Source organism: Zootoca vivipara, chromosome W (genome assembly GCF_963506605.1).
Source record: "Zootoca vivipara chromosome W, rZooViv1.1, whole genome shotgun sequence".
NCBI lineage: Eukaryota > Metazoa > Chordata > Lepidosauria > Squamata > Lacertidae > Zootoca > Zootoca vivipara.
The window spans coordinates 4,353,358-4,380,123 of NC_083293.1; the positions used below are offsets into that span (position 1 = coordinate 4,353,358).

The following is a 26,766-nucleotide window of genomic DNA, read 5'->3' on the forward strand; positions in this document are numbered from 1 at the left end:
AAGAGCGCAGAGCCTGGCGAAAATCTATTTCAGTACAAGTTGCGCCTTTAATCTTAAATGTTACAATACAAAAAAAACTTTTTAAAAAATTGGTCAATGGCATAAGAGCAGTCAACTTTTATACACAACTTTTCCTCCAGGACGTTTTCAAATGCAACTGGATTGAATTCCAACTTGAGGGAGCATTTGTTCTTAGACGCAATAGTTAAGCCCCTCAACACATCAATGAAATGCATTTTAAAAAGAAAACAAAAGGATCAAAAATAAATTGAAACTCAAAAAGGATTCAGAAATGGAAGTCGGAAACATAAGTCATATTCATGGAGTGCTTTTTGCCACATCCACAGTCTGGTTTTCTGACCAATGGTCAGTATATTCCTTTTTGCAGCTTTGCCCCGAATTCAAAAGAGGTAACATTTAGAGTGAACTTGCTAGCTTGCAAACAAGTGTGTGTGTGTGCACGCACATGCGTGTGTATTGGTTGTGTTGAAAACAATAGGCTTTACTAGGGCAACAGAAGAAATTAATAGAAATACCAAGACATCATAACTGGGGATGTTAAGACTTGGCATAAATTAGACACCGACAGAGAGCATTAGGAAGATTTTAACAGCATTTAACTTGCCGATTTGCCAGGAAGCCTTAATCAAATACTAGAACAGGCATCCCCAGACTTCGGCCCTCCAGATGTTTTGGACTACAATTCCCATCTCCCCCAACCACAGGTCCTGTTAGCTAGGGATCATGGGAGTTGTAGGCCAAAACATCTGGAGGGCCGCAGTTTGGGGATGCCTGCCTTAATCAAATACTAGAACATTCTCACATAGTGGTCGCAAGACTCAAAATAAATACTGACCTCTTTCCATATAGAAAAAAAAGAACACAAAAAAAAACCAAAATCTTATTCTGCATTCTTCTTACAGCATACGGGATCTGTACATATTTTATTTTTGGACAAAACATGATGCGTTCCACGCAGCGGCGCAGAGCAATTGAGGTACGGTACCCAATAAAGGAGGCTAAATCCCATAGTAAGCAGGAACTCTTAAAGACAGGTTGAGTGTTTCCCCCCACTCCTGTAGCCTCCAGACTCGGCTTTCAGTTGCCATTCGCCGTGGGCAAAGCAGGGAGACTAGAAGCGGTGGCGGGCGGGCGGGTGGGAGCGGGGGGGGGGAGAACGAACCGCAGCCCTTTGGCCATGAGTACAGAAGCTCACAGCTTATAGTCATCTCCAGCAAGGAATGCTAGGCGGTAGAAGCCATCTTAACAGGAAAAAAGATCCAAATGGTTCAGCGCATGCTCTTGAAGCCGCAGGGTTCTTTTCTTCTTTTTTTCCTACGCGCTGTGTGCTTCTGCAAAAGAGGGGACCACAGTTCCCCTCCACGGTTCGTAAGTGAAGGCGAATGCAAAATGCACATCCTTGCAGCCTTCCTATGGCGCAGTCGTGTCCGCTTTGCACGTTAAACCTCCCGTCTTTCCCTTGCTGCCCAAAGTCACATTCCGTATCTTGGAAGAGTCATTTAGTCCAGAAACCGTGCCTACTATTTCAATGTCTGTTGTTTGTTGTTTTGACACTGTACACATTTACATCTCCTTGTATAGCGTTCCAGGGTAGGGGTGTCGTTCTCTCCAAACACTTGCAGACTAACTAACTAACATAATATTGACACGCCGCTCATCGAAGGCTCACACGCGAACGCTTCTGGCATCGCAATGACATTTCTAACAGTCAGGCAGTTAAAAAAAAGAAGGGGGGGGGTTCCCAACCCTTTTCAGACTTTATAAAAACAAAAAACAAAAATTTGAATCGTGGATGTCTTATTCATTCCCAGTTTAACTTGAACCTGTTTAAAAGACGACAGAGAGAGAGAGAGAGAGAGAGAGAGAGAGAGAGAGCGGATTTTTAAATAGCACAGAATAAAAAAAAGTTAGAAAAGCAGTTTACTTAACACAGGCACCCCCAAACTTCGGCCCTCCAGATGTTTTGGACTACAATTCCTATCTTCCCCAACCACTGGTCCTGTTAGCTAGGGATCACGGGAGTTGTAGGCCAACAACATCGGGAGGGCCGCAGTTTGGGGATGCCTGACTTAACTGAACACGACTGCTATGTTTACGGGCAGAAAGGCAGGGTTTTCCGTAAAGTTAGCTAAGGTTGGATTCTTTTGCAACGGGACTCCGTTTTTTTTTTAAAGTAACAAAAACTAACCTAACCATTGGCGATTGCTCAACTTAAAATATACCCCAAATAAATGTGGCGCCCCCTGGAGGGCTGGCAGGCGAGGACGTCCGTACCTAGTTTCCATTGAGCTGCTGCGAAACTCCACTGTGGTCCGCTATTGACCTCTCGCGACTTCTGCTCTCTCGTTCTTCGTCCTCTTCATCCCGCTCATCGTTGCCGCTGTGGTTTTTACAGTAAAGCCTAAGAAGACAATACAAATTAGGGGTGTGGGGGGGAACAACCCATGCCATAGGGCAAACGAGATGAATTTTAACAAGTAGAAATGTAAGGTACTACACTTGGGCAAAAAAAAAAAATGAAAGGCACAAATACAGGATGGGTGACACCTGGCTTGAGAGCAGTACATGTGAAAAGGATCTAGGAGTCTTGGTAGACCACAGACTTGACCTGAGTCAGCAGTGTGATGCAGCAGCTCAAAAAGCCAATGCAATTCTGGGCTGCATCAAGAGGAGTATAGCATCTAGATCAAGGGAAGTAATAGGACCACTGTATTCTGCTCTGGTCAGACCTCACCTGGAGTCCTGTGTCCAGTTCTGGGCACCACAGTTCAAGAAGGATACTGACAAGCTGGAACGTGTCCAGAAGAGGGCAACCAAAATGGTCAAAGGCCTGGAAACGATGCCTTATGAGGAACGGCTTAGGGAGCTCCTTGGGTATGTTTAGCCTGGAGAAGAGAAGGTTAAGGGGTGATATCATAGCCATGTTCAGATATATGAAAGGATGTCATATGGAGGAGGGTGAAAGGTTGTTTTCTGCTGCTCCAGAGAAGCGGACACGGAGAAATGGATTCAAACTTCAAGAAAGAAGATTCCACCTCAACATTAGGAAGAACTTCCTGACAGTAAGAGCTGTTCGGCAGTGGGATTTGCTACCAAGGAGTGTGGTGGAGTCTCCTTCTTTGGAGGTCTTTAAGCAGAGGCTTGACAGGCATGTGTCAAGAATGTTTGATGGTGTTTCCTGCTTGGCAGGGGGTTGGACTGGATGGCCCTTGTGGTCTCTTCCAACTCTATGATTCAGTGGAACAAATTGAAATATACTGCCTCATGTGCGTTTCCTGTTGGCCAAAACAGACATGTCTCTCTATTCACATCAATTCAACGACATATAAATGATAACCCCATGGCCAGCCTGCCCTACGCTCCGGTACAGTTTGGGGCAAAGTAAAAGAGAAGGGCATTTACTTGTAAATTCCTCGCGACATGTTCTCAATGTATTTCACTTTGTCTTGCACTCCACAGTGGTAATGGTAAGTCCTGATACAGGCTTTGATTTCACACCCAATTGTTGCGCCAGACTGGCTACAAAGGGTGCATTTCTGTTACGCAGAGACATTGGAGGGAGGAGACACACACATAGAGAGAGGGGGGTAGGGGGGGGGAGAAAGAGGCATTAATCTACCTTCCTGCTTCACAATAAATTTCATATTCTTAAAGATCTCGTTTCTGGCAACATTTCTCAACAGCGTGCAAGCAGTTTGCTGGGGAATTCATGTCATTCAAACGGTTTTAAAAGTAGATTCAGTGGTACCTCTGCTTGCGAATTTAATGCGCTCCGAACGCACATTTGCAAGTCGGAAAAATGTGCAAGTCGAATCCCATAGGAACGCATTGGGATAGTGCGAAAAATTGGAAATTATTCATGGATTATATTAAGTGCCAGGCGGAAAAACCAAATCTATTACAGGATTGTTAAACGCTCAAATGATGACATGGTAGAGAAAGAGGGAAAAGAGAAGTGAAAGGAACAGGACACAAAAGGAAAGAAATAGGAAAACAGGATAGAAAGAATGTACAAGAGGACGTAAAAGATTAGTAAAATAAATGGTATGTTGTTAGAAAAGGTGCAGGTACAAGACAAGGGTGTCCCCTCTCTCCTCTACTTTTTATATCGGTTCTGGAAGTCTTGCTCGATAGGATTAGAAAGGACGATGAAATAAAAGGTGTGACTGTAGGGAAGAAACAATATAAACTTAAAGCCTTTGCTGATGATTTGGTACTAACTTTGCAGGACCCAGAGCCCAGTGCTCAGAGGGCACTGGAAGTAATTCAAGAGTTTGGAAGGGTAGCAGGTTTCAAATTGAATAAAACAAAAACCAAAGTATTAGATAAAAATTTGAATATTGAGGAGAGAGAAAAATTGCAAGAAGTAACTGGTCTATCTTTTGTTAAGAAAGTGAAATACCTTGGTGTTAATATGACTTCTAAAAATTTGAATCTGTTTAAAGATAATTATGTGAAATTATGGAATGAAGTTAAGAAAGATTTAGAAATTTGGACCAAATTGAAATTGTCTCTGTTAGGCCGTATAGCAACTGTTAAGATGAATGTATTGCCAAAGATGTTGTTTATGTTTCAATCATTACCAATAATTGAAAAGCTGGATTGTTTTAAGGAATGGCAAAAGGTGCTATCGAAATTCATATGGCAAGGGAAGAAAGAAGCCAAGAATTAAATATAAGATACTGACAGATGATAAACAAAGAGGAGGCTTCTCCCTGCCTGATCTTAAAATCTACTATGAAGCAGCTGCCTTTTGTTGGTTGAAAGATTGGTTCACATTGGAAAATTCAGATATTTTGGATTTAGAAGGTTATGACAATGTATATGGTTGGCATGCATATGTATGGTATCACAAAGTAAAGGCCCACAGAGGCTTTAAAAGGCATATAATTAGAAATTCATTGTATAAGGTTTGGTCCAGATATAAAGATTTATTAGAAAGGAAAACACCTAAATGGATTTCACCTCTGGAGGCCAAGGCTCGTAAAAGGTTAAACACGGAGACCGGTTGGCCGAAATATAGAGATTTATTGATTGAAGATGGAGACCAATTTAAGTTAAAAACATATGAGGAGTTGAAAGGTAAATTAGATGATTGGCTCCAATACCACCAGATAAATGAAGTGTTTAAAATTGATAGAGTGGTTGGTTTTCAAACAGAGAAGTCAAAGGTGGAAACAGAATTATTAGAACCTAAGACGAAAATACTTTCCAGAATGTACGAACTGTTGCTAGAGTGGCATACGAAAGATGAACAAACAAAAAATGTTATGATTTTGTGGGCAAAAGATGTGGGACATAACATCATGATGGAGGAATGGGAAAAATTGTGGCATGAGAATATTAAGTTTACTGCGTGTAGTCTATTAAAGGAAAATATAATGAAGATGATGTATAGATGGTATCTTACACCAGTAAAACTAGCAAAGATATACCACAACTATGATAACAAATGTTGGAGATGTAAGAAAGAAGTAGGCTCATTTTATCATATGTGGTAGACATGTCCACTAGTGAATGACTTCTGGAATAAGATTTATAATGAACTTAAGAAAGTGTTGAAAAACACATTTGTTAAGAAACCAGAAGCATTCCTAGTGGGCATTGTAGGAAAGGAGATCCCCAAGAAGAAGGTATCTTTTTTATGTATGCCACCACAGCAGCGAGACGTCTGATAGCTAAATACTGGAAGCAACAAATATTACCAACGATTGATGAGTGGCAGATGAAGATGATGGAATTTATGGAACTGGCTGACATGACCGGACGAATCCGCAACCAGGGAGAAGCGATGGAAGAAGAATGGAAAGATTTTAAAGTTTATTTTAAAAAGTATGCTAAAGTAATATTTTAGATTAGAAATTAAGTGGTAAATAAAACTGTGGAATATGTGAATATGTTATTTAGAAGGGGAAAAAAGAGAGGCTTTTAAAAGGTGATTATTTGGATATAGAATTTGCTATCTAGAAATGTATATAAGAACCACAGGGACGGGAACCCGAGGAGGTCCCAATTTACACTGTGAGGAAGATAAGATGTAATGCTTTATATGTTTTTGTTTTTTGTTTCCTTTTTGTATTTTTCTATTTTGTATTTGTCTTTTTTCTTATTGTCTCAAAATCTTGTTAATCTTTTGTTGGAAAATTAATAAAATATTAATATAAAAAAGAAAAGAAAAGGTGCAGATATAGATAAGAAGGAAAACTGACAAGAAAGTTTAGCGAAGGTTGAGAAGAAGGGGAAGGGGTGGGGGGAGGGGGGGAAAGTAATGAAATTAATAAAATAAATTGGTAAGGATCTGATGTATTTTAAATGCTGATTAACTGAATGGACATATATGTGTACTTTGTTTTCTTTTTGGTTGTTGTTGTTGCTGCTCTTTTTGTTTTGTTTTTGCCTTTTTTTGTTTTTTGCTTTTTTTCCCACCGTATTTTTCTTTTCTTTTGTTTTTCTGTTTTGCTTTCTTCTTCTGTTTTTGTATATTTGTAGACTTTGTGAAATGATTTGCAATAACCAATGAAGATTATTTTTATTTTTTTAAACAAAAGGAACGCATTGGGAGAAAAAATTCGTAAGTCGAAGCGACCCTAATCAAAAAATTCGCAAGCAGAAAAAAAATCCTATCTGAGCCGCATCCGAGACGGCGGACGGAGCTCCGTTTGTAAGCAGAAAAATTCGTAAGTAGAGTTATTCGTAAGTAGAGGTACCGCTGTATCTACTTTTACCAACATGCATTGCTTTCTATCTGCAGTAGTGTCTAATGTGGGAGACCAGGAGACTTGGCTTTCAACCTCTGGTTTGCTACAAAGCTTATTCCGTCACTTTGGGCCGGTCGTTGTCCCCAAGTCTCCGGTTGCTGTGAGAAGGAGAAGAGGCAGGGTAAAAGCCAGGTGGTGGGTGGACAGGCTGGGCTCAGGCCAGGAGGACGTACCATTCTCTTCCCCCGTTTGATTTCTTGAAGTACAGTTTTAATATCAAAGTCGCCAAACTCGGCCCTCGACGTGGTCGTCAATTGCACAGTGCCAGAAGAGAACAGCTGGGAAGAGAGGAGAATGCAAAATGTTAGGAAGGTGGGAACCTCGGCTGTGTGGGATGTCAAAAAAAGGACATGGGGTCTGGGCCCATTCACTGAGGGGAACAGAGATCAGTCCATGGCTACTAAGGTAAAGGTAAAGGGACCCCTGACCATTAGGTCCAGTCGTGACCAACTCTGGGGTTGCGCGCTCATCTCGCATTACTGGCCGAGGGAGCCGGCGTATAGCTTCCAGGTCATGTGGCCAGCATGACAAAGCCGCTTCTGGCAAACCAGAGCAGCACATGGAAACGCTGTTTACCTTCCCGCTGTTTACCTTCCTATTTATCTACTTGCATTTTGACGTGCTTTCGAACTGCTAGGTTGGCAGGAGCTGGGACCAAGCAACGGGAGCTCACCCCGTCGCAGGGATTCGAACCGCCGACCTTCTGATCAGCAAGCCCTAGGCTCAGTGGTTTAACCACAGCGACACCTGGGTCCCGACTACTAAGTATGCTAGCTATATTGAGCCTCCGGCGAGGGGAGAAGTCTTGGCTTCAAGGCTTGTTGATAAGGGCTTCTTGGAAACATCTGGCTGGTAACTATGGGAAAGCGGACGCTGGACCAGACAAACCTTTGGTTTGACCCCGAAGCACTTCAGCCATATTTCAAATTAATGTGGAGCTCCAGGGAGGCGGACCTCCAGCTTACGATACTCAAACATGGGAAAAGTTTCTCACTGAAAACATTTGAACTCCCAGAGCAGGGGTTCCCAACAAAATTTCCTCGAGGACTCCTCATCGAGCCGCTATTGTGACAAGGACCCCCATTCATTCCTAATCCTAAATCTAATTCCTAATCAAATTTTTCCAGTAAGCTTAACGCTAATCTTGGAAGGGTTCGGTTCAAGGGACGCCGACGATTTAGGTTCAATGGACACTGACGAGATCGGTTCGAGAGTCACTGACATATCATTCTATGATATGATAGCCATGTTCAAATATATCAAAGGATGTCCTATAGAGGAGGGTGGAAGGTTGTTTTCTGCTGCTCCAGAGAAGCGGACACGGAGCAATGGATTCAAACTTCAAGAAAGAAGATTCCACCTCAACATTAGGAAGAACTTCCTGACAGTAAGAGCTGTTGGGCAGTGGAATTTGCTACCAAGGAGTGTGGTGAACATCAAATGCATTATCTTACTTGAACATCAAATGCATTCTCTTCCTCTTCATCTGTAGGCCTTTGTCGTTTGAACGAACCACTTTTTAACCAACGGTCCCTTTTTAACCACTGCGAACTGTAGCTTCCGCGAAAAACGCTTTATTGACAAACACGACTGTTTTTCAAAGAGGCAGCGCACGCGCCAGGGAGGAGGGAGGGGGATGGAGAAGACAGGGGACCTGCGCAGCAGCGCACAAATGAAGCCGGTGCGCGCAAAGCATATTGGGAATGCGCGCGCTGCCTCTTTGAAAAACAGTCGTGTTTGTAAAGCGCCACCTGACGGCATACAGCAGAACTAGTGCCTCTATCGAATTCTAGTTTTGCGCTCGACTCTGCTCATGCGGGAAGCGGCCAAAACAAAGAAATCTGTTATCATACGAAATAGATTTAATATTTTTTTTATTCTAATAGCATCTTGCGGACCCCTGGGGGTCCGCGGACCACCTGTTGGGAGCCACTGTCCCAGAGAATGAGGACAACATGACTTTTCGCACCATGCACTTGTAATGCGCCGCGGCCTTTTTCGCATTGAAGATATGAAGCTTCCCCCTGGCTTCGTTTTCTTCTTCGCCCGTGTGGCAGAACCCGCATTTCGGTTTCGCATCGCTGGGGCTGCTTCGGTGCGGCGATCTGCCTCTCTGGAAGAAAAAACACTTTCCTGAAATGCGCCAGGACAAGAAGTGTGGCTTCCACAAGGCGACAAAGCAAGTTCATTATCAGGGCCGTCTTAAGCATGCCCGGCGCCCTAGTGCCATCCCTCTGGCGCCCCCCCCCCCCGGCGGTGGCGGCAGGAGCTGCGTGGGGCTCGGCGGCAATGTCTTCGCCGCCTTGCGCTGCCGCCGCGGCACCACTGGCCAAGCTGCTGGGTGAGGCGCTAGGGCGCCCGGCGGCTCAGCGGTGCTCGTGGCCTCGCTCGCGGGGCTCTGCTGCGGCGTCGGCCGCAGCGCGGCCAGAGCCGCGGCAGGAGCCAGAGCCGGAGCTGAGCCGGGCGCGCAGCTGGCCGCTAGCCTGGCCGCCTTCTCCACGTGCTTCCAGCCGGCCCAAGGCAAAGCTGGAGCCGGAGCGGCACCGGAGCAGCGCCTGGAGATCAGCGCTGGCAAGAAGCCATACGGGCCATGTTGACAAGCGCCCCTCAGCGCCCCCTGAGCACCCAGGTGCCATGGTGCGCTGCGCCACCGGGGGTCTACGTAGAGCCGGCCCTGTTCATTATAAAAAGACACAGGCTTCTTTGAGAGGTTTATAAACAAACATTAGAAGCCACTCACGTAAGAACCGCTTTCTACATCGTCTGTGCCGTGCGAAGATGTGGATCGGCTATCTTCTGGCTGCCCTCGGGGACTCAATTTTCTGGGCCTTCCTTTGCGCCCCTTCTTTTTGGGAGGGGGCGCCTCCAACTCATTTCGTTCGTTCAAATCTTCTCCTAAATCTGAAGGAAGGAAGGAAAAACCCCACACGTAAAAAGGCTAGAACGGTTTTTCGCAAGCTCCTGTGTAGGGCACACACCCACTGGCACAAAACATTGGCAGGGCTCGCTTTGACATGGTGGCAGCAGCAGGCAATTTGCCGGACTGAACCCAGGCTCCTTTGAAATTATTTGAAAACCTGCGTTATAAGGCCCCAACGTTCCCCGTTGCCAGAATCACAATAACCTGGGAAAGCGAGTTCCACATAACTTATGTAAGCTCGCTTCCAGGGAGGGAGGAACGCTGATATGAAAGGATGTCATATGGAGGAGGGAGAAAGGTTGTTTTCTGCTGCTCCAGAGAAGCGGACACGGAGCAATGGATTCAAACTTCAAGAAAGAAGATTCCACCTCAACATCAGGAAGAACTTCCTGACAGTATGAGCTGTTCGGCAGTGGAATTTGCTACCAAGGAGTGTGGTGGAGTCTCCTTCTTTGGAGGTCTTTAAGCAGAGGCTTGACAGGCATATGTCAAGAATGCTTTGATGGTGTTTCCTGCTTGGCAGGGGGTTGGACTGGATGACCCTTGTGGTCTCTTCCAACTCTATGATTCTAAACCATTATTCTGCTTGCTCAATGTACTGTGCACCTAATAGATGGTTGTTCTGTTCTTGCTAATAAGTCTTTTGAGGGAAGAAAACACGCAGGCTCCCATTTCTCTAGAGGTCACGGCACACTCCGCTCGTGGCGTTTTGATGAAAAACGCGGACACTTTTCCAATGAGCCCAACTTCAGCCACACGCAAATAGTGTGACGCCGAGGGAACAGCCTTTGGGGTATTTTTGAGGGTAAAGTGTGCAGTTCACAGGGCACATTTAGGTCAGATAGTGGGACATGTTGAAAAGGTAAAGGGACCCCTGACCATTAGGTCCAGTCGTGACCGACTCCGGGGCTGCGCGCTCATCTCGCATTATTGGCCGAGGGAGCCGGCGTACAGCTTCCAGGTCATGTGGCCAGCATGACAAAGCCGCTTCTGGCAAACCAGAGCAGCACATGGAAACGCTGTTTATCTTCCCCTATTTATCTACTTGCATTTTGACGTGCTTTCGAACTGCTAGGTTGGCAGGAGCTGGGACCAAGCAACGGGAGCTCACCCCGTCGCAGGGATTCGAACCGTCGACCTTCTGATCGGCAAGCCCTAGGCTCAGTGGTTTAACCACAGCGCCACCTGGGTCCCTAGTGGGACATGTTATACACAGCCAATTCCACGGGTTTTTTTTTACAACATCTGCGTGCAAATTAATGCATTCAAATCAGAAACAAAGCGAGACCACTACGCACGCAGATAAACTTTGGCGAACTCATCCCTGTAGCGTTAGGATTTGGTTCAGAAAGAAGGCAACACACCGTAAGGTTTATAAACTCTCGCAAATAGTGGCGAAAGTGTGAAGGGAACTTTTTCCCTCCTACTCCCATAATTCTAGACCATCACACAACGGTCTAGTTGCAGAAGGTTGCTAGAAGGTGGCGTTAAAAGACAAATTCAGAGAGGACGACGTGCAACCTTGGTTTTCAGAGGTTTTTGGACCTGCAACATTTTGCGACGCAGTCAATTCAGTTTGGCTCCCAAACCAGAGGTTAAACTAAGCCCTTTCCAGCCCCAGGAGGAGCATTCGTGCGACTCACCCGCACACTGCAGCCGACGCACCAATGTGTCACGACACGGTTTGGGAAGGTTTGGTTTAGTGATCCGTGGGCAAACCTCCCATTCTCCTCCTTCTACCACTTCAGCAGAGATTAGTGTTCCTTTAGGAAAACGGCGACTTGCCACGTCATAGGACCCAGGAATTCTGGCTCAAAACAAACCCTGATTAGCTGAGCGGGCTTTGGGCTTGTTTAAGCCCTCGTCTTCTTTCTTTATGCTTGTGAGAAAGGAAGGTTTAATTTATTTCTTACTAATATGCTTCCTAGAATCATAGAGTTGGAAGAGACCCCAAGGGCCATCCAGTCCAACCCCCTGCCAAGCAGGAAACGCCATCAAAGCATTCTTGACATATGCCCGTCAAGCCTCTGCTTCAAGACCTCCAAAGAAGGAGACTCACTCCACCACACTCCTTGGTAGCAAATCCCACTGTCGAACAGCTCTTACTGTCAGGAAGTTCTCCCTAATGTTGAGGTGGAACGGATTAAACCACTTTCCATTACTTTCAATGGGAAAGTTTGCTTCAGTTTATGAACGCTTCAGTTTAGAATCATATAATCATAGAATCCTAGAGTTGGAAGAGACCCCAAGGGCCATCCAGTCCAACCCCCTGCCAAGCAGGAAACGCCATCAAAGCATTCTTGACATATGCCCGTCAAGCCTCTGCTTAAAGACCTCCAAAGAAGGAGACTCCACCCCACTCCTTGGCAGCAAATCCCACTGCCGAACAGCTCTTACTGTCAGGAAGTTCTTCCTAATGTTGAGGTTTTCAAGCTCAACATTTCCATGCCTGCATTCAATGCCAAAAAAGCTCTTTTCCAGGCACCGCCTGTTGAACTATGCTATGTGTCTATAACTGGTCATCAGTTAGTTCCGATTTGCATTGTGTTCCAGTTTTGCATTTTTTCTGCTATAAACTCTCCCAGGATGAACGGCGGAATTTAATCAGAAACCACAAGCAATTCATAGATTAGAAATTCAATAAACCACCACAAGAAATTGAATACGCAAATAAGAAATCCAAACTAAAGGTAAGGCGTTTCATAAAGAAGGGAAAACCAAGAAGCCCAGGTGCAAACTAATGCACAGTAACAGTAAGAGCTGTTCGACAGTGAAATATGTCTGTCAAGCCTCTGCTTAAAGACCTCCAAAGAAGGAGACTCCACCACACTCCTTGGCAGCAAATCCCACTGCCGAACAGCTCTTACTGTCAGGAAGTTCTTCCTCATGTTGAGGTGGAATCTTCTTTCTTGAAGTTTGAATCCATTGCTCCGTGTCCGCTTCTCTGGAGCAGCAGAAAACAACCTTTCACCTTATTCTATATGGCATCCTTTTATATATTTGAACATGGCTATCATATCACCCCTTAACCTTCTCTTCTCCAGGCTAAACATACCCAGCTCCCTAAGCGGTTCCTCGTAAGGCATCGTTTCCAGGCCTTTGACCATTTTGGTTGCCCTCCTCTGGACACGTTCCAGCTTGTCAGTATCCTTCTTGAACTGTGGTGCCCAGAACTGGACACAGTACTCCAGGTGAGGTCTGACCAGAGCAGAATACAGTGGTACTATTACTTCCCTAGATCTAGATGCTATACTCCAGAACTACTTAAGAACTACAGGTACTTAAAACAATGAACTATGAATAATTTTACCTTCAGAGTTGTGCGGCGCTTTCTTGTGCTTTCGACATAATATCCTAGGATAGAACATTGGAGAGAGGAAAGTCAGCCACAAGGGAAAAAGCTTTTATATCTGTTCAGAACCACCGGTATACCGTCACAAGACTTTTAGCAAGACTCCAAGGCACTTTGCGCTGTCAGAAATCCACCTCGGAAAAACCTCTGCTCAAGTCACAAAAGTTGGTTCCTTTAACGGTGGAGAAATGTAAGTGGTTCTTACATGTAAATGCCTTGAGAAGGTCTCTCTCGGATCTGAGCCTTGTCGTGCAACGCACAATAGTAGTGATATGTCTTGTGGCAGGTTTTGACGTCGCAACCCACAGTTGCTCCGGGGCAGTGGCATAAGGCGCACATCTGAAAGCAGGAAAAAGACACACATTTGGAATCATAGAATCATAGAATAGGTATTGATTACATAGCTGTGATGTAGGAATGATGTATTGGGGGGCGTTTCTTGGTGATGGGGAAACTGATAAAAGTGGAGGTTCTCTTTTGTTCTGGGTTCCTTCCTTGTTCTCCTGCGTGAGGGGAAGGACCCTGTTGCAACAGCAAATAAAGGCTTTGCTTCTCAAACTACTCTGGTTGGCCTCTGTTATATATTCTCCGACCGATGGAGAACCCAATAAGGCTCTTGTGTACCCCATAAGGGAATAAGAGCAGATTTTTGCTTAGAACACCTGCTTAAAAATTAAACCAGAAACAAAACAGCAACAACTCTAATATTCCTGGCTGTGATCAGAGGGTTAAGAAGTTGTATGTGGCGCCAATCAGGAAGAGTTTGTCTAAAATGTTTGCAAAATGACTTTTAAAAATGCTTCTTATCCTGCAGGGGAAGAGAGATTATTATATCTTCTGGGCTGGGCTAGCAACAGCCAGAAACTATGTGATTAGTAATTGGCAGGGAGGAAGGAGCGATATTCCGGTGATCATGTGCTGGCTTAACACTCTAGAAGGAGTCTGATGCTTTACAATTTACAAATGATAAGGGAAGGGTGGCAGAGGTTTACAGTGAAAGGAGATAGCCGTCAATGGGCTCCCAGGAGGTGTTGCAACTTAGAATCATAGAATCATAGAGTTGGAAGAGACCACAAGGGCCATCCAGTCCAACCCCCTGCCAAGCAGGAAACACCATCAAAGCATTCTTGACATATGCCTGTCAAGCCTCCGCTTAAAGACCTCCAAAGGAGGAGACTCCGCCACACTCCTTGGCAGCAAATTCCACTGCCGAACAGCTCTTACTGTCAGGAAGTTGCACCAAATTAAAGGCAGAGGAAATGTGTATTCGAATAAAAAGGGATTATACTGTGCTTCAGTTTCCATGTGAAGTTTGTTACAGCAAAAAAAAAAAACAACACAAGTTAAAGGCACCTTAAAAACCAACTAATGATGGTATATTAGCTTTTGAGCACTATGGTCCACGAAAGCTTAGCCATGGTTGGTCTAAGGTGCCATTAGACTCTAGAGATACCGTGTTTCTCCTAAAATAAGACACTGTCTTATATTTATTTTCCCTCCCCAAAAACACACCACGGCTTATTTTCAGGGGATGTCTTATTTTGCCGGCTCCCGCTCAGTCGGGGCTCGGTGCAGCGTGCGCTGTGCCTCTCACCGGGTCCCGCTGGGTCGGGGCTCGGGGAGGCGTGCTGTTGCAGGCTCCCGCTGGATCGGGGCTCGGCGAGCGCTGCGCCGACAGGCATCTTCCTTTTCCTCCTCCTTGGTGGCATCCAGACCTGCTCCCCCCGGCTTATTTTCGGGGCATGCCTTATATTTATTCTACTCATGAAAAGCCTGCCATGGCTTATTTTTAAGGCCCGTCTTATTTTAGGAGAGACACGGTATTCTACACTTATATAGCACCTACTAACTGGAGTACTGTGTCCAGTTCTGGGCACCACAGTTCAAGAAGGATACTGACAAGCTGGAACGTGTCCAGAAGAGGGCAACCAAAATGGTCAAAGGCCTGGAAACGATGCCTTATGAGGAACGGCTTAGGGAGCTGGGTATGTTTAGCCTGGAGAAGAGAAGGTGAAGGGGTGATATGATACCGTAGCCATGTTCAAATATATGAAAGGATGTCATATGGAGGAGGGAGAAAGATTGTTTTCTGCTGCTCCAGAGAAGCGGACACGGAGCAATGGATTCAAACTACAAGAAAGAAGATTCCACCTAAACATTAGAAAGAACTTCCTGACAGTAAGAGCTGTTCGGCAGTGGGATTTGCTGCCAAGGAGTGGGGCGGAGTCTCCTCCTTTGGAGGTCTTTAAGCAGAAGCTTGACAGCCATATGTCAAGAATGCTTTGATGGTGTTTCCTGCTTGGCAGGGGGTTGGACTGGATGGCCCTTGTGGTCTCTTCCAACTCTATGATTCTATGATTCTAACTCGGATAAGTAGCAAAGCTACGCTTCTGAGTTAGTTACACTTGTGTGCATCTATCTGGCACACACGTGATCTTCAGATGCCGCGCTGAAATCGAGAGGGAATGCAGACGCCCCAAATAGCTTTGTATATTAGGCAAGAAGCGAAACAGTCAGCATTTAAGCAGCTGCCCAATTAATCCACGATTTCCAACACAATCCAATCGCTTGAGGAAACCTATCGGTGTACAAAACAACTCCTATTAAAAATCTTTTCAAGATCAGACGTTTGGCAAGGCAGACAATTCGGTTCTTGAAAACAGCCGCAGAGCTGCTGTTGAGCACAGAAGCAGCGTAAGAGAGTGGGCCCGTTGCCTCCTCCAAACACTGTTTTGTTGCAGCAGCTGTTCTCCTATGGCAGCTTTCTACTCAAAAATACATTACTGTACAGTGGCATAGACCAGTGGTTCCCAACAGGTGGTCCGCGGACGCCAGAGGGGTCCGCAAGATGCTATTAGAATAAAAAAAATATTAAATATATTTCGTATGATAACAGATTTTTTTGTTTTGGCCGCTTCCTGCATGAGCAGAGTCTAGCGCAAAACTAGAATTAGATAGAGGCAGTAGTTCTGCTGTATGCCGTTAGGTGGCGCTTGACAAACACTACTGTTTTGCAAAGAGGCAGCGCGCGCATTCTACTAACGCTCACCTCCCCAAGATGCTTTGCGCGCGCCGGCTCCATTTGTGCGCTACTGCGCAGGTACCCTGGCGCGTGCTGCCTCTTTGCAAAACAAATATAGGAATCGGCTTGACATGCGGTCGGATTTCAGAGTGAAAGTTTCAAGTTTGGAACCTAAGATTTCAGAAATAATGGACTCAAAGGACAGATTTAACTCATCTCATTAAAGGTAAAGGTAAAGGGACCCCTGACCATTAGGTCCAGTCGTGACCGACTCTGGGGTTGCGCGCTCATCTCGCATTATTGGCCGAGGGAGCCGGCGTATAGCTTCCAGGTCATGTGGCCAGCATGACAAAGCCGCTTCTGGCGAACCAGAACAGCACATGGAAACGCCGTTTACCTTCCCGCTGTAGCGGTTCCTATTTATCTACTTGCATTTTTGACGTGCTTTCGAACTGCTAGGTTGGCAGGAGCTGGGACCAAGCAACGGGAGCTCACCCCGTCACAGGGATTCGAACCGCCAACCTTCTGATCAGCAAGCCCTAGGCTCAGTGGTTTAACCACAGCGCCACCTGGGTCCCTATATAATAATAATAATTTATTATTTATACCCCGCCCATCTGGCCGGGTTCCCCCAGCCACTCTGGGCGGCTTCCAACAAAATATTAAAATACAGAAATCCATCAAACATTAAAAGCTTCCCTAAACAGGGCTGCCTTTTCTTCCATGTGTTTCATGAAAAACAGATATAGGAATCGGCTCGACATGCGGCCGGATTTCAGAGCGAAAGTTTCAAGTTTGGAACCTAAGATTTCAGAAATAATGGACAGATTTAACTCATATCATCAAGAACAGAAAATGAAAACTAACTGTATACTGATGGAGTACTCTGTTGTAACTGTAAAAAAAAATGTATAAATATAAAAATATAAAAAGACCCTTAATTTGGCTCTCACTTTTTAATTTTAGGATTAGGAATTAACGGGGGTCCTTGTCACAAGAGCGGCTCGATGAGGGGTCCTCGAGAAAATTTTGTTGGGAACCCCTGTTCCAGTGAAACCTTGTGAGATCTCACAATCTCTGGGAAGATCTCGCAAGGTTTCAGCGAGACCTTGCTGGAAACTGGCACCGCTGCTTCTCGACGGGCAGTTTCATCAATTTCATTTCGAGTTGAGCTTTTCTCACTTTCAAGAGCTAGAAAGGCCCTCTTACTTACCAGCTTGGTGCCCCTTTTTATTTCCTTTTCAACGTCGTCAACGGAAAAGCCCCCGAGACTCTCGTTATCGGAGGGCGACGATACCAGGGCAGATGAAAACAGCTAAAAGGAGGCCAAAAGAGACGTGAGCAAATTGTGACTTCAGGACTGATTAAATTAAAGACAATATCAGAACTTCTACATATGAGAGAGGTTTAATAATAATAATAATAATAATAATAATAATAATAATAATAATAATAATTTATTTATACCCCGCCCATCTGGCTGGGTTTCCCCAGCCACTCTGGGCGGCTTCCAACAGAAGAATAAAACACAACAATCTATTAAACATTAAAAGCCTCCCTGAACAGGGCTGCCTTCAGATGTCTTCTAAAAGTCTGGTAGTTGTTTTCCTCTTTGACATCTGTTGGGAGGGCGTTCCACAGGGCAGGCGCCACCACTGAGAAGGCCCTCTGCTTAGTTCTCTGCAACTTGGCTTCTCGCAACGAGGGAACTGCCAGGAGGCCCTCGGTGCTGGACCTCAGTGTCCGGGCAGAATGATGGAGGTGGAGACGCTCCTTCAGGTATACTGGACCGAGGCCATTTAGGGCTTTAAAGGTCAGCACCAACACTTTGAATTGTGCTCGGAAACGTACTGGGAGCCAATGTAGATCTTTCAAGACCGGTGTTATGTGGTCTCGGCGGCCGCTCCCAGTCACCAGTCTAGCTGCCGCATTCTGGATTAGTTGTAGTTTCCGGGTCACCTTCAAGGGTAGCCCCACGTAGAGCGCATTGCAGTAGTCCAAGTGAGAGATAACTAGAGCATGCACCACTCTGGCTAGACAGTCTGCAGGCAGGTAGGGTCTCAGCCTGCGTACCAGATGGAGCTGATAGGACAGCTGCCCTGGACACAGAATTGACCTGCGCCTCCATGGACAGCTGTGAGTCCAGAATGACTCCCAGGCTGCGCACCTGGTCCTTCAGGGGCACAGTTACTCCATTCAGGACCAGGGAGTCCTCCACACCTGCCCGCCTCCTGCCCCCCACAAACAGTACTTCTGTCTTGTCAGGATTCAACCTCAATCTGTTAGCTGCCATCCATCCTCCAACCGCCTCCAGGCACTCACACAGGACCTTCACTGCCTTCTGATTTGAAAGAGAGGTAGAGCTGGGTATCATCCGCATACTGATGAACACCCAGCCCAAACCCCCTGATGATCTCTCCCAGTGGCTGCATATAGATGTTAAAAAGCATGGGGGAGAGGACGGAACCCTGAGGCACCCCACAAGTGAGAGCCCAGGGGTCTGAACACTCATCCCCCACCACCACTTTCTGAACACGGCCCAGGAGGAAGGAGCGGAACCACTGTATGACAGTGCCCCCAGCTCCCAAACCCTCTAGACGGTCCAGAAGGATGTTATGGTCGATGGTGTCAAAACCCGCTGAGAGATCCAGCAGGACTAGAAAGCAGCTCTCACCTTTGTCCCTAGCCCGCCGGAGATCATCGACCAGTGCTACCAAGGCCGTTTCAGTCCCATGACGAGGCCTGAACCCTGACTGGAAGGGACCCAAATGGTCCGCTTCTTCCATTTGGCAGTACTATAGGAACTTATGAATATATCAGGTTCTGTTCTAAAGAATTTCAAAGGGCAGTATGATCCTATGCGGATCAAACAGATTGAGGTTGAATCCTGATAAGACAGAAGTACTGTTCTTGGGGGATAGGAGGCGGGCAGGCGTGGAGGACTCCCTGGTCCTGAATGGGGTAACTGTGCCCCTGAAGGACCAGGTGCGCAGCCTGGGAGTCATTCTGGACTCACAGCTGTCCATGGAGGCGCAGGTCAATTCTGTGTCCAGGGCAGCTCCATCTGGTACGCAGGATGAGACCCTACCTGCCTGCGGACTGTCTCGCCAGAGTGGTGCATGCTCTAGTTATCTCCCGCTTGGACTACTGTAATGCGCTCTACGTGGGGCTACCTTTGAAGGTGACCTGGAAACTACAACTAATCCAGAATGCGGCAGCTAGACTGGTGACTGGGAGCGGCTGCCGAGACCACATAACACCGGTCCTGAAAGACCTACATTGGCTCCCAGTACGTTTCCGAGCACAATTCAAAGTGTTGGTGCTGACCTTGAAAGCCCTAAACGGCCTCGGTCCGGTATACCTGAAGGAGCGTCTCCACCCCCATCGTTCTGCCCGGACACTGAGGTCCAGCGCCGAGGGCCTTCTGGCGGTTCCCTCGCTACGAGAAGCCAAGTTACAGGGAACCAGGCAGAGGGCCTTCTCGGTAGTGGCACCCACCCTGTGGAACGCCCTCCCACCAGAGGTCAAAGAGAACAACAATTACCAGACCTTTAGAAGGCATCTTAAGGCAGCCCTGTTCAGGGAAGCTTTTAGTATTTTAGTGTTTTGTTGGAAGCCGCCCAGAGTGGCTGGGGGAACCCGGCCAGATGGGCGGGGTATAAATAATAAATTATTATTATTATTATTATTATTATTATTACTATGCATAAGCCTTCTTGGACATCAGTCCTATGAATTCAATGTTGACGCCTGCCCGGGGGGGGGGGGGGAGAGAATCACACTAAAAATAACAATGAGAGACATTTGAGGGGAGAATTATCAGGGTGGAGGAAGACTCAAGTACCCCCTCCCACCTGTCAAACTCCTCTCTCAGTCCACTGCAGCCGTGTTCTGCCCTAAGAGCAGCTTCCAGCAGCGTTTGGGAACACGTACCATACACTTATGATGTGCCGCCACCTTCTGGTTTTCAGAGAACAGTAGCTGCCCACATTCGTTATCCTTGTTGGACCTGCAGAAGCCGCACTTGCGCTGCCGGCCGGGTCCCTTCTTCTGTCCAGCTGCTGCCGACATGATGCTTACAGCAGTTCGGAGAATGCTACTTCAAGCCTTGCCAATGCAACACAGAAGAACAAAAAAAGAGGGTACAAACAATCACATTAGCTTCTCTCTAGTTCACCAGCTATTTAGCATCCTATATAATAAAGTCCAAGTGTCTCTGTGTCCAGTTTTCCCGTGTGTCCCTAGGTTACTGCGCATGGGCCCCAGGGACTGGACAGCAGACTGGACGCACGCACACACACGCGCTCTCTCCCCCCACCTAGCGTTTCGCTGCGGCTGGACTGGGCGGCGGGGGGGGGGGGGGAAGCGCGCACGTGTGTGCGTCCAGCAAGGACAGGTCCCGGGGTTCGGAGAAGCGCTGCGCAAGCGCTTCTCCAAACCCCGGGATGTCTCCTTCCTGTCGCCTCCCGTTTGAGCTGGTAGTGGCGCTCCTGCTGACGGGCCAGCCGGTCACCCCCGCCGAAGCCTCCTAGTCTCCGGTGGCTCCGGCGGCCAGGCTTTCCCCGTCGCCGTAGGCGAAGCCTCGCGCGACAAAGCGCACCATGGCTGAGGGAGGTGGCTAGGCCCAGGCGCCGGACTCCGCCTCCCCTCGCGCCTTCCCCTCGCACGATCGACAGAGGAGCCCGTGAGAGGAGGAGCGGCAAGGCCGCAGCCTTCCCTCCCTCTCTGCGCTCAGCTGCGGGGCACGACGGGATAGCAAGTTTGTTTACTTGCGTTCCTGGCGCCAGGGTGGATCTGATTTAAATCACAATTTAAATCACGATTTAAATCACTAGTCAGTAAGGCTTGACTTAAATCACAGTTTTCTACATAAAAACTAATTCTTGCTGGTATAACTTTAATATGCAAGTAGATGAAGATTTTTAGAATCACAACTTTTCATATTAGTTTTTTATACCCAGTTTAATGGGTTATTCATATTTGGACAACTTGACTGTTGTACTTAGGAAGGAGAAAAATCATCATGACCTTAATAATAACAATTTAAATAGATTTATTCAACTGAAACAATAACATTACAGCATATGTTATTTGCTGAAACAAACATCCATGTTTGTTAACTAATTTGGCTAAACAAAAACAAAATATATATATTTTAAGAAACTTAGACTGTCAGCCCAGCCTACACATGAAAAACTTAAATACTGTCCACTCCAAACAATCAGAAAAATATTGTTTCTATTCTATTCACTGAACTTCTTGAAACTTAGCACTAAAGGGGTTGTTTCTGTATTCATAGGTTTGTAGAACTCTGTTCATGTTATAACATTTTTGCTGTGAAGAAGAGGCATGTGACCTCTGTTGAGTCAAATTCAGTTTTGAGAACAGCAAAAGTAAACCAAGCACCTGTGATAATATCTTGTAGGCAGAGAAACTGCCCAATAATCTTACAAAAACCTCTGGAAGAGCATGACATTGTGAATGGATTAATGGCATTTACCCCCCCCCCCCAAATTAAACCTATACAACCTTATTCTACATAATTAAAAAAACTAATCTTTATTTCATGATGGAATAACCTTTGGATGGCAATATATTTTCCTCAAAAAGCATTTTATTTTAAAAAATCCAATTTAAATCAAAAAAATAGATTTAAATCAAAAAAATCCGATTTTTTTGATTTTTTTTAAAAAATCATTGATTTTTATCCACCCTGCCTGGCGCGCCCCAAGGCCGCGGCCCCGCTGCTCCTCTCACATATCCTCTAGCGCCCGTGTTCTAAACGGGCTGAACGACACTAGTTCCTTATCAAGAGCATCTTCACGATTCAAAACGCCTAAGGGCGGAACGTGGGGCTTCCGAGTAAATCTGCGCCTTGCCAAAGCGGCCCTTCCGCAAGGAATGAACCCTGACAAAAAATCCCAACAGGAGAAGTGCCCAAATAAAGAAAGTTGAAAAAAGACAAAAAAAAAACATTTGAGAAGAATGGATATCATACCCACTTAAGATTCCACCTCAACATTAGGAAGAACTTCCTGACAGTAAGAGCTTTTCGACAGTGGGATTTGCTGCCAAGGAGTGTGGCGGAGTCTCCTTCTTTGGAGGTCTTTAAGCAGAGGCTTGACAGGCATATGTCGGGAGTGCTTTGATGGTGTTTCCTGCTTGGCAGGGGGTTGGACTGGATGGCCCTTGGGGTCTCTTCCAACTCTAGGATTCTATGATTCTATGAACTTAGAATGCTATAAATCAGTCTTGAGCCCCACCCTGCTTTTGCTATTGATTTATTCTAAGCTGCCCTAGGAAAGTCAATTGTATTTTAATACAAATTTTAGAAAAATTCCGTAATACAAAGCACTCAACGCTGCAACATTTGCAGGCCCTGCTTGTAAATAACAGGGGATCAAAATGTATCTCGTGGCAAACTGCTAATGCATGATTTAATTTGCTCATCCATACAGAAAGCATCAATACCTGAGCCTGTCAGGTAGAAATGTTCATCCAATTGGTTAAAACGTGGCTATCTGGTATCAACTAGATTTCCCAATCATTCTAAAATAAGAATATTAGAAGCCTCTCCAGGACATCTCTCGCTGAGAGAGTCATGCATGCAGCTACAAACCAGCAGTGAGTCAGCAGTGTGATGCAGCAGCTCAAAAAGCCAATGCAATTCTGGGCTGCATCAATAGGAGTATAGCATCTAGATCTAGGGAAGTAATAGTACCACTGTATTCTGCTCTGGTCAGACCTCACTTGGAGTACTGTGTCCAGTTCTGGGCACCACAGTTCAAGAAGGATACTGACAAGCTGGAATGTGTCCAGAGGAGGGCAACCAAAATGGTCAAAGGCCTGGAAACGATGCCTTATGAGGAACGGCTTAGGGAGCTGGGTATGTTTAGCCTGGAGAAGAGAAGGTGAAGGGGTGATATGATAGCCATGTTCAAATATATGAAAGGATGTCATATGGAGGAGGGAGAAAGATTGTTTTCTGCTGCTCCAGAGAAGCGGACACGGAACAATGGATTCAAACTTCAAGAAAGAAGATTCCACCTCAACATTAGGAAGAACTTCCTGACAGTAAGAGCTGTTCGGCAGTGGGATTTGCTGCCAAGGAGTGTGGTGGAGTCTCCTTCTTTGGAGGTCTTTAAGCAGAGGCTTGACAGCCATATGTCAAGAATGCTTTGATGGTGTTTCCTGCTTGGCAGGGGGTTGGACTGGATGGCCCTTGTGGTCCCTTCAGACTCTAGGATTCTATGATGGGCTTATATTGGGCCTTTCAAAACACCCCCCCCTGGCTTACAATCAGTATAATATTTTAAAATGAATACTGAGCATTTTCACATTTCAGAAATGCAAGCACAGCAAAATGCAAGATGAGGAAAGAAATAAAATTAAACACTTCAGCTTCTAATGAAACTAACAGAACTGTTGCTAAGTTTGTCCTTTTTACTTAAGTTTGCTTGTGCCTTTAACCTTCAAAGTGTCCTAATTCTAACACCGTTTGACATTTATAAAAAATCAGGCAAAACTTTCTAGAATGAGATGTTTGACTACTCTTGTTCAGAATGCTAGAAAATTTTCCATTCTTTTTTTTTAATGAAAGCTTAAATATTTGTCTAAACCACTTTGAACCTTTGGGAACAATCCTCAAGTTGTACTCTAGTGTACAGTGGTACCTCGTGTCGCGAACAGGATCCGTTCCGGCAGCCCGTTCGCAACGTGAAGCGCTGCATCTCCGCATGATGCAATGAGATGCTTCTGCGCATAGCACGATTTAGCGCTTCTGTGCATGTGCACAGGTTACAGGCGCACCAAACCTGGAAGTAACCCATTCCGGGACTTCCAGGTTTGGCGCGTCTGCAACGTGAAAAGATGCAGCATGAAGCGGACGTATCATGAGCTACGATTGTAATCAAGAAATGCCTCGGTTATGCAGATAGACACAGATCCATTTCTGACTGGGTGGTGCCACCGTGGCAGTCAACAGCTAGGCAGTGGCATGGAACCTGTGGTCCTCCAGACGGCATTGGACTCCAATTCTCTCCATAACCCCTGGCTACTGATCATGCCAGTTGGGACTGCTAGAAATGGTCCAGCAACATCTGAAGGACCACAGGCTCCTCACTACTGGTTCCTGCCCATCAGCTAAAAAAGCTGCATATATTTGAACATGGCTATCATATCACCCCTTAACCTTCTCTTCTCCAGGCTAAACATACCCAGCTCCCTAAGCCGTTCCTCATAAGGCATTGTTTCCAGGCCTTTGACCATTTTGGTTGCCCTCCTCTGGACACGTCCCAGCTTGTCAGTATCCTTCTTGAACTGTGGTGCCCAGAACTGGACACAGTACCCAGGTGAGGTCTGACCAGAGCAGAATACAGTGGTACTATTACTTCCCTTGATCTAGATGCTATACTCCTCTTGATGCAGCCCAGAATTGCATGGGCTTTTTTTAGCCCAGCATCCCGTTCTCGCAGCGGCCAAGCAGATGCCTGTGGGGAAACCGGTAAGCAGGATTCTAGCACAAAACCACCTCGCCGTGGTTTCCATCTACTGGAATTCTGAAGCATGGCTGCATTACAAACACATGAACTCTCGTTTTTTACGACGACATCGTTATGAAGCCAGCAAGGCAATGCACGGTACCAAGGAATGCTATGGGCTTTCCTTCCAAGAACAGGTGCTTAACACACAATGGCTCTACTAGTCAGATATTCTGCTTGTGCATGTGTACGAGTCATAGAATCATAGAATCATAGAGTTGGAAGAGACCACAAGGGCCATCCAGTCCTACCCCCTGCCAAGCAGGAAACACCATCAAAGCATTCTTGACATATGGCTGTCAAGCCTCTGCTTAAAGACCGCCAAAGAAGGAGACTCCACCACACTCCCCGGTAGCAAATTCCACTGCCGAACAGCTCTTACTGTCAGGAAGTTCTTCCTAATGTTGAGGTGGAATCTTCTTTCTTGAAGTTTGAATCCATTGCTCCGTGTCCGCTTTTTTGGAGCAGCAGAAAACAACCTTTCTCCCTCCTCCATATGACATCCTTTCATATATATTTGAGTCGGTGGAATTCAGGACAGGTTTGCTTGGCGTCAGCCCCAGCGAACCTCAATGCCAGGCACCCCCAAACTGCGGCCCTCTCGATGTTTTGGCCTACAACTCCCATGATCCCTAGCTAGCAGGACCAGTGGTTGGGGAAGATGGGAATTGTAGTCCAAAACATCGGGAGGGCCAAAGTTGGGGGATGCCTGCTCAATGCATTTCCCCCCTGCAGGTCAGTCCCATCCTCAAACCACGAGTAGAGTGCCCAGGTGTAGACACACGGGGGTCCACCTGCGCCCAGGTGGGACTGACCTTGCACCCCATGCACGCACAGCAGCAGCAGCAGCCCTTCCCCTTACAGACCTCTCTCGCCAGGTCCCTGCGAAGAGCGGGATAGGAACCTCGTGCTCGGCGCCGACCCCCCCCCCCCGGAAGAGAAAAGCGGGCGGTCAGCCTCAGCAAATGGCCCAGCCGCTGACCCCCAACTCGGACGCGGCCGTTGGGGGCTGCGGGTGGGAGGGAGGGAAAGGCAGCACCCACCCCCCACCCCTCCTCGGGATGGCTGGACTAGAAATTTCAGTCTTTCCCAACCAGTGGGCCTCCAGATGTTTTGGGACTACAACTCCCATCATGCCTAGCTCGCAAGACCAGTGGTCAGGGATGATGGGAGTTGTAGTCCCAAAACATAGGTGGCCCCTGGGCGACCCTCCCAGCGCTGCCTCTGAGGGGCGAAGGCGGGGACGGCCGGTTCCCCCCCCCCCAGGCAGGGGGAAGCGGGTGTCCCGGGCCCCACCGGAGGCCAGCGAGCGTCGGACTCACCAGGTCGGCTTCGGGATGGGCAGCCGGGGGCTGGGCGGGAAAGAGCTCCTCTCAGACGGGTCCGGCTGCTGCCGCTGCCGCCTTCGCAGCTCCTCGCTGGGCTTCAACCGCCCTTTTTCTCCGGAGGCTCCGCAGAAGAAGCAGCAGCAGCAGGAGGAAAAGATGCCGCCGCCGCCGCCGCCGCCAAGCTTGACGCAAGCACGCACGCACGCACGGCGCCTGACGCCCGCGAGACCGGCGTCGGATGCCACGCCCTCAGCCAAACCAAGCGGCCTAGCCGGCCCTTTGGGCCGCTTACTGCGCATGCGTCCTGATTGGGGGGGGGTGGCTTCAACCGCCCTTTTTCTCCAGAGGCTCCGCAGAAGCAGCAGCAGGAGGAGGAGAAGATGCCGCCGCCGCCAAGCTTGACGCAAGCACGCACGGCGCCTGACGCCCGCGAGGCCGGCGTTTGATGCCACGCCCTCAGGCAAACCTAGCGGCTAGCCGGCCCTTTAGGCCGCTTACTGCGCATGCGCCTTGATTGGGGGGGTGGTTTTTTGTTTTTTTTAAAACTAATATGGCGACTGCGAGGGACTCGACTTTCCCTCACGCGCCTTCTTTGGTGGCGGGATGTGGAAGGAGTAGGAAGGGGTTAACCAGTCTCGCGCCTGCGCAGAGAAGGGAGCGGGAAGAGGCGCTTCCGATGGAGGCGTCTCGCGCATGCGCTGCTGCTGCTGCCGCTGCGGGAACTCCATCTCCCATCAGTCTCAGCCAATTTGACCCCAGGAATCAAGGATGATGGGAATTGCAGTCCAGCAACAACTACAGACCCATAAGTGCCCCATCCAAGGG

At 47.1% G+C, this 26,766-nt stretch overlaps 1 protein-coding gene across 1 annotated transcript; it reads right to left on the reverse strand.

Moving 5' to 3' along the window:
• Window positions 1-102: 102 nt before the first annotated feature.
• On the reverse strand, window positions 103-26,107 carry LOC118078765 (PHD finger protein 6-like). The gene is made up of 11 exons (XM_060270023.1): window positions 25,936-26,107; window positions 20,007-20,180; window positions 17,287-17,388; window positions 13,257-13,390; window positions 13,010-13,053; window positions 9,520-9,680; window positions 8,749-8,892; window positions 6,953-7,057; window positions 3,424-3,557; window positions 2,296-2,422; window positions 103-1,844 (listed from the first exon to the last, which is right to left on the reverse strand). The coding sequence occupies exons 2-10, from the start codon at window positions 20,142-20,144 to the stop codon at window positions 2,296-2,298; spliced, it is 1,089 nt and encodes a 362-aa protein (XP_060126006.1). The 5' UTR covers window positions 20,145-20,180; window positions 25,936-26,107; the 3' UTR covers window positions 103-1,844.
• Between the last annotated feature and the right edge of the window lie 659 nt (window positions 26,108-26,766).

Coding starts and splice junctions, on each gene's coding strand:
- LOC118078765 (XM_060270023.1), bottom strand. CDS start 20,144: ATGTCGGCAGCAGCTGGACAGAAGAAGGGACCCGGCCGGCAGCGCAAG. Junction 13,054..13,256: donor CCTTCTCAAGGCATTTACAT/GTAAGAACCACT, acceptor GTTCTATCCTAG/GATATTATGTCGAAAGCACA. Junction 3,558..6,952: donor TCAAACGGGGGAAGAGAATG/GTACGTCCTCCT, acceptor TCTGCGTAACAG/AAATGCACCCTTTGTAGCCA.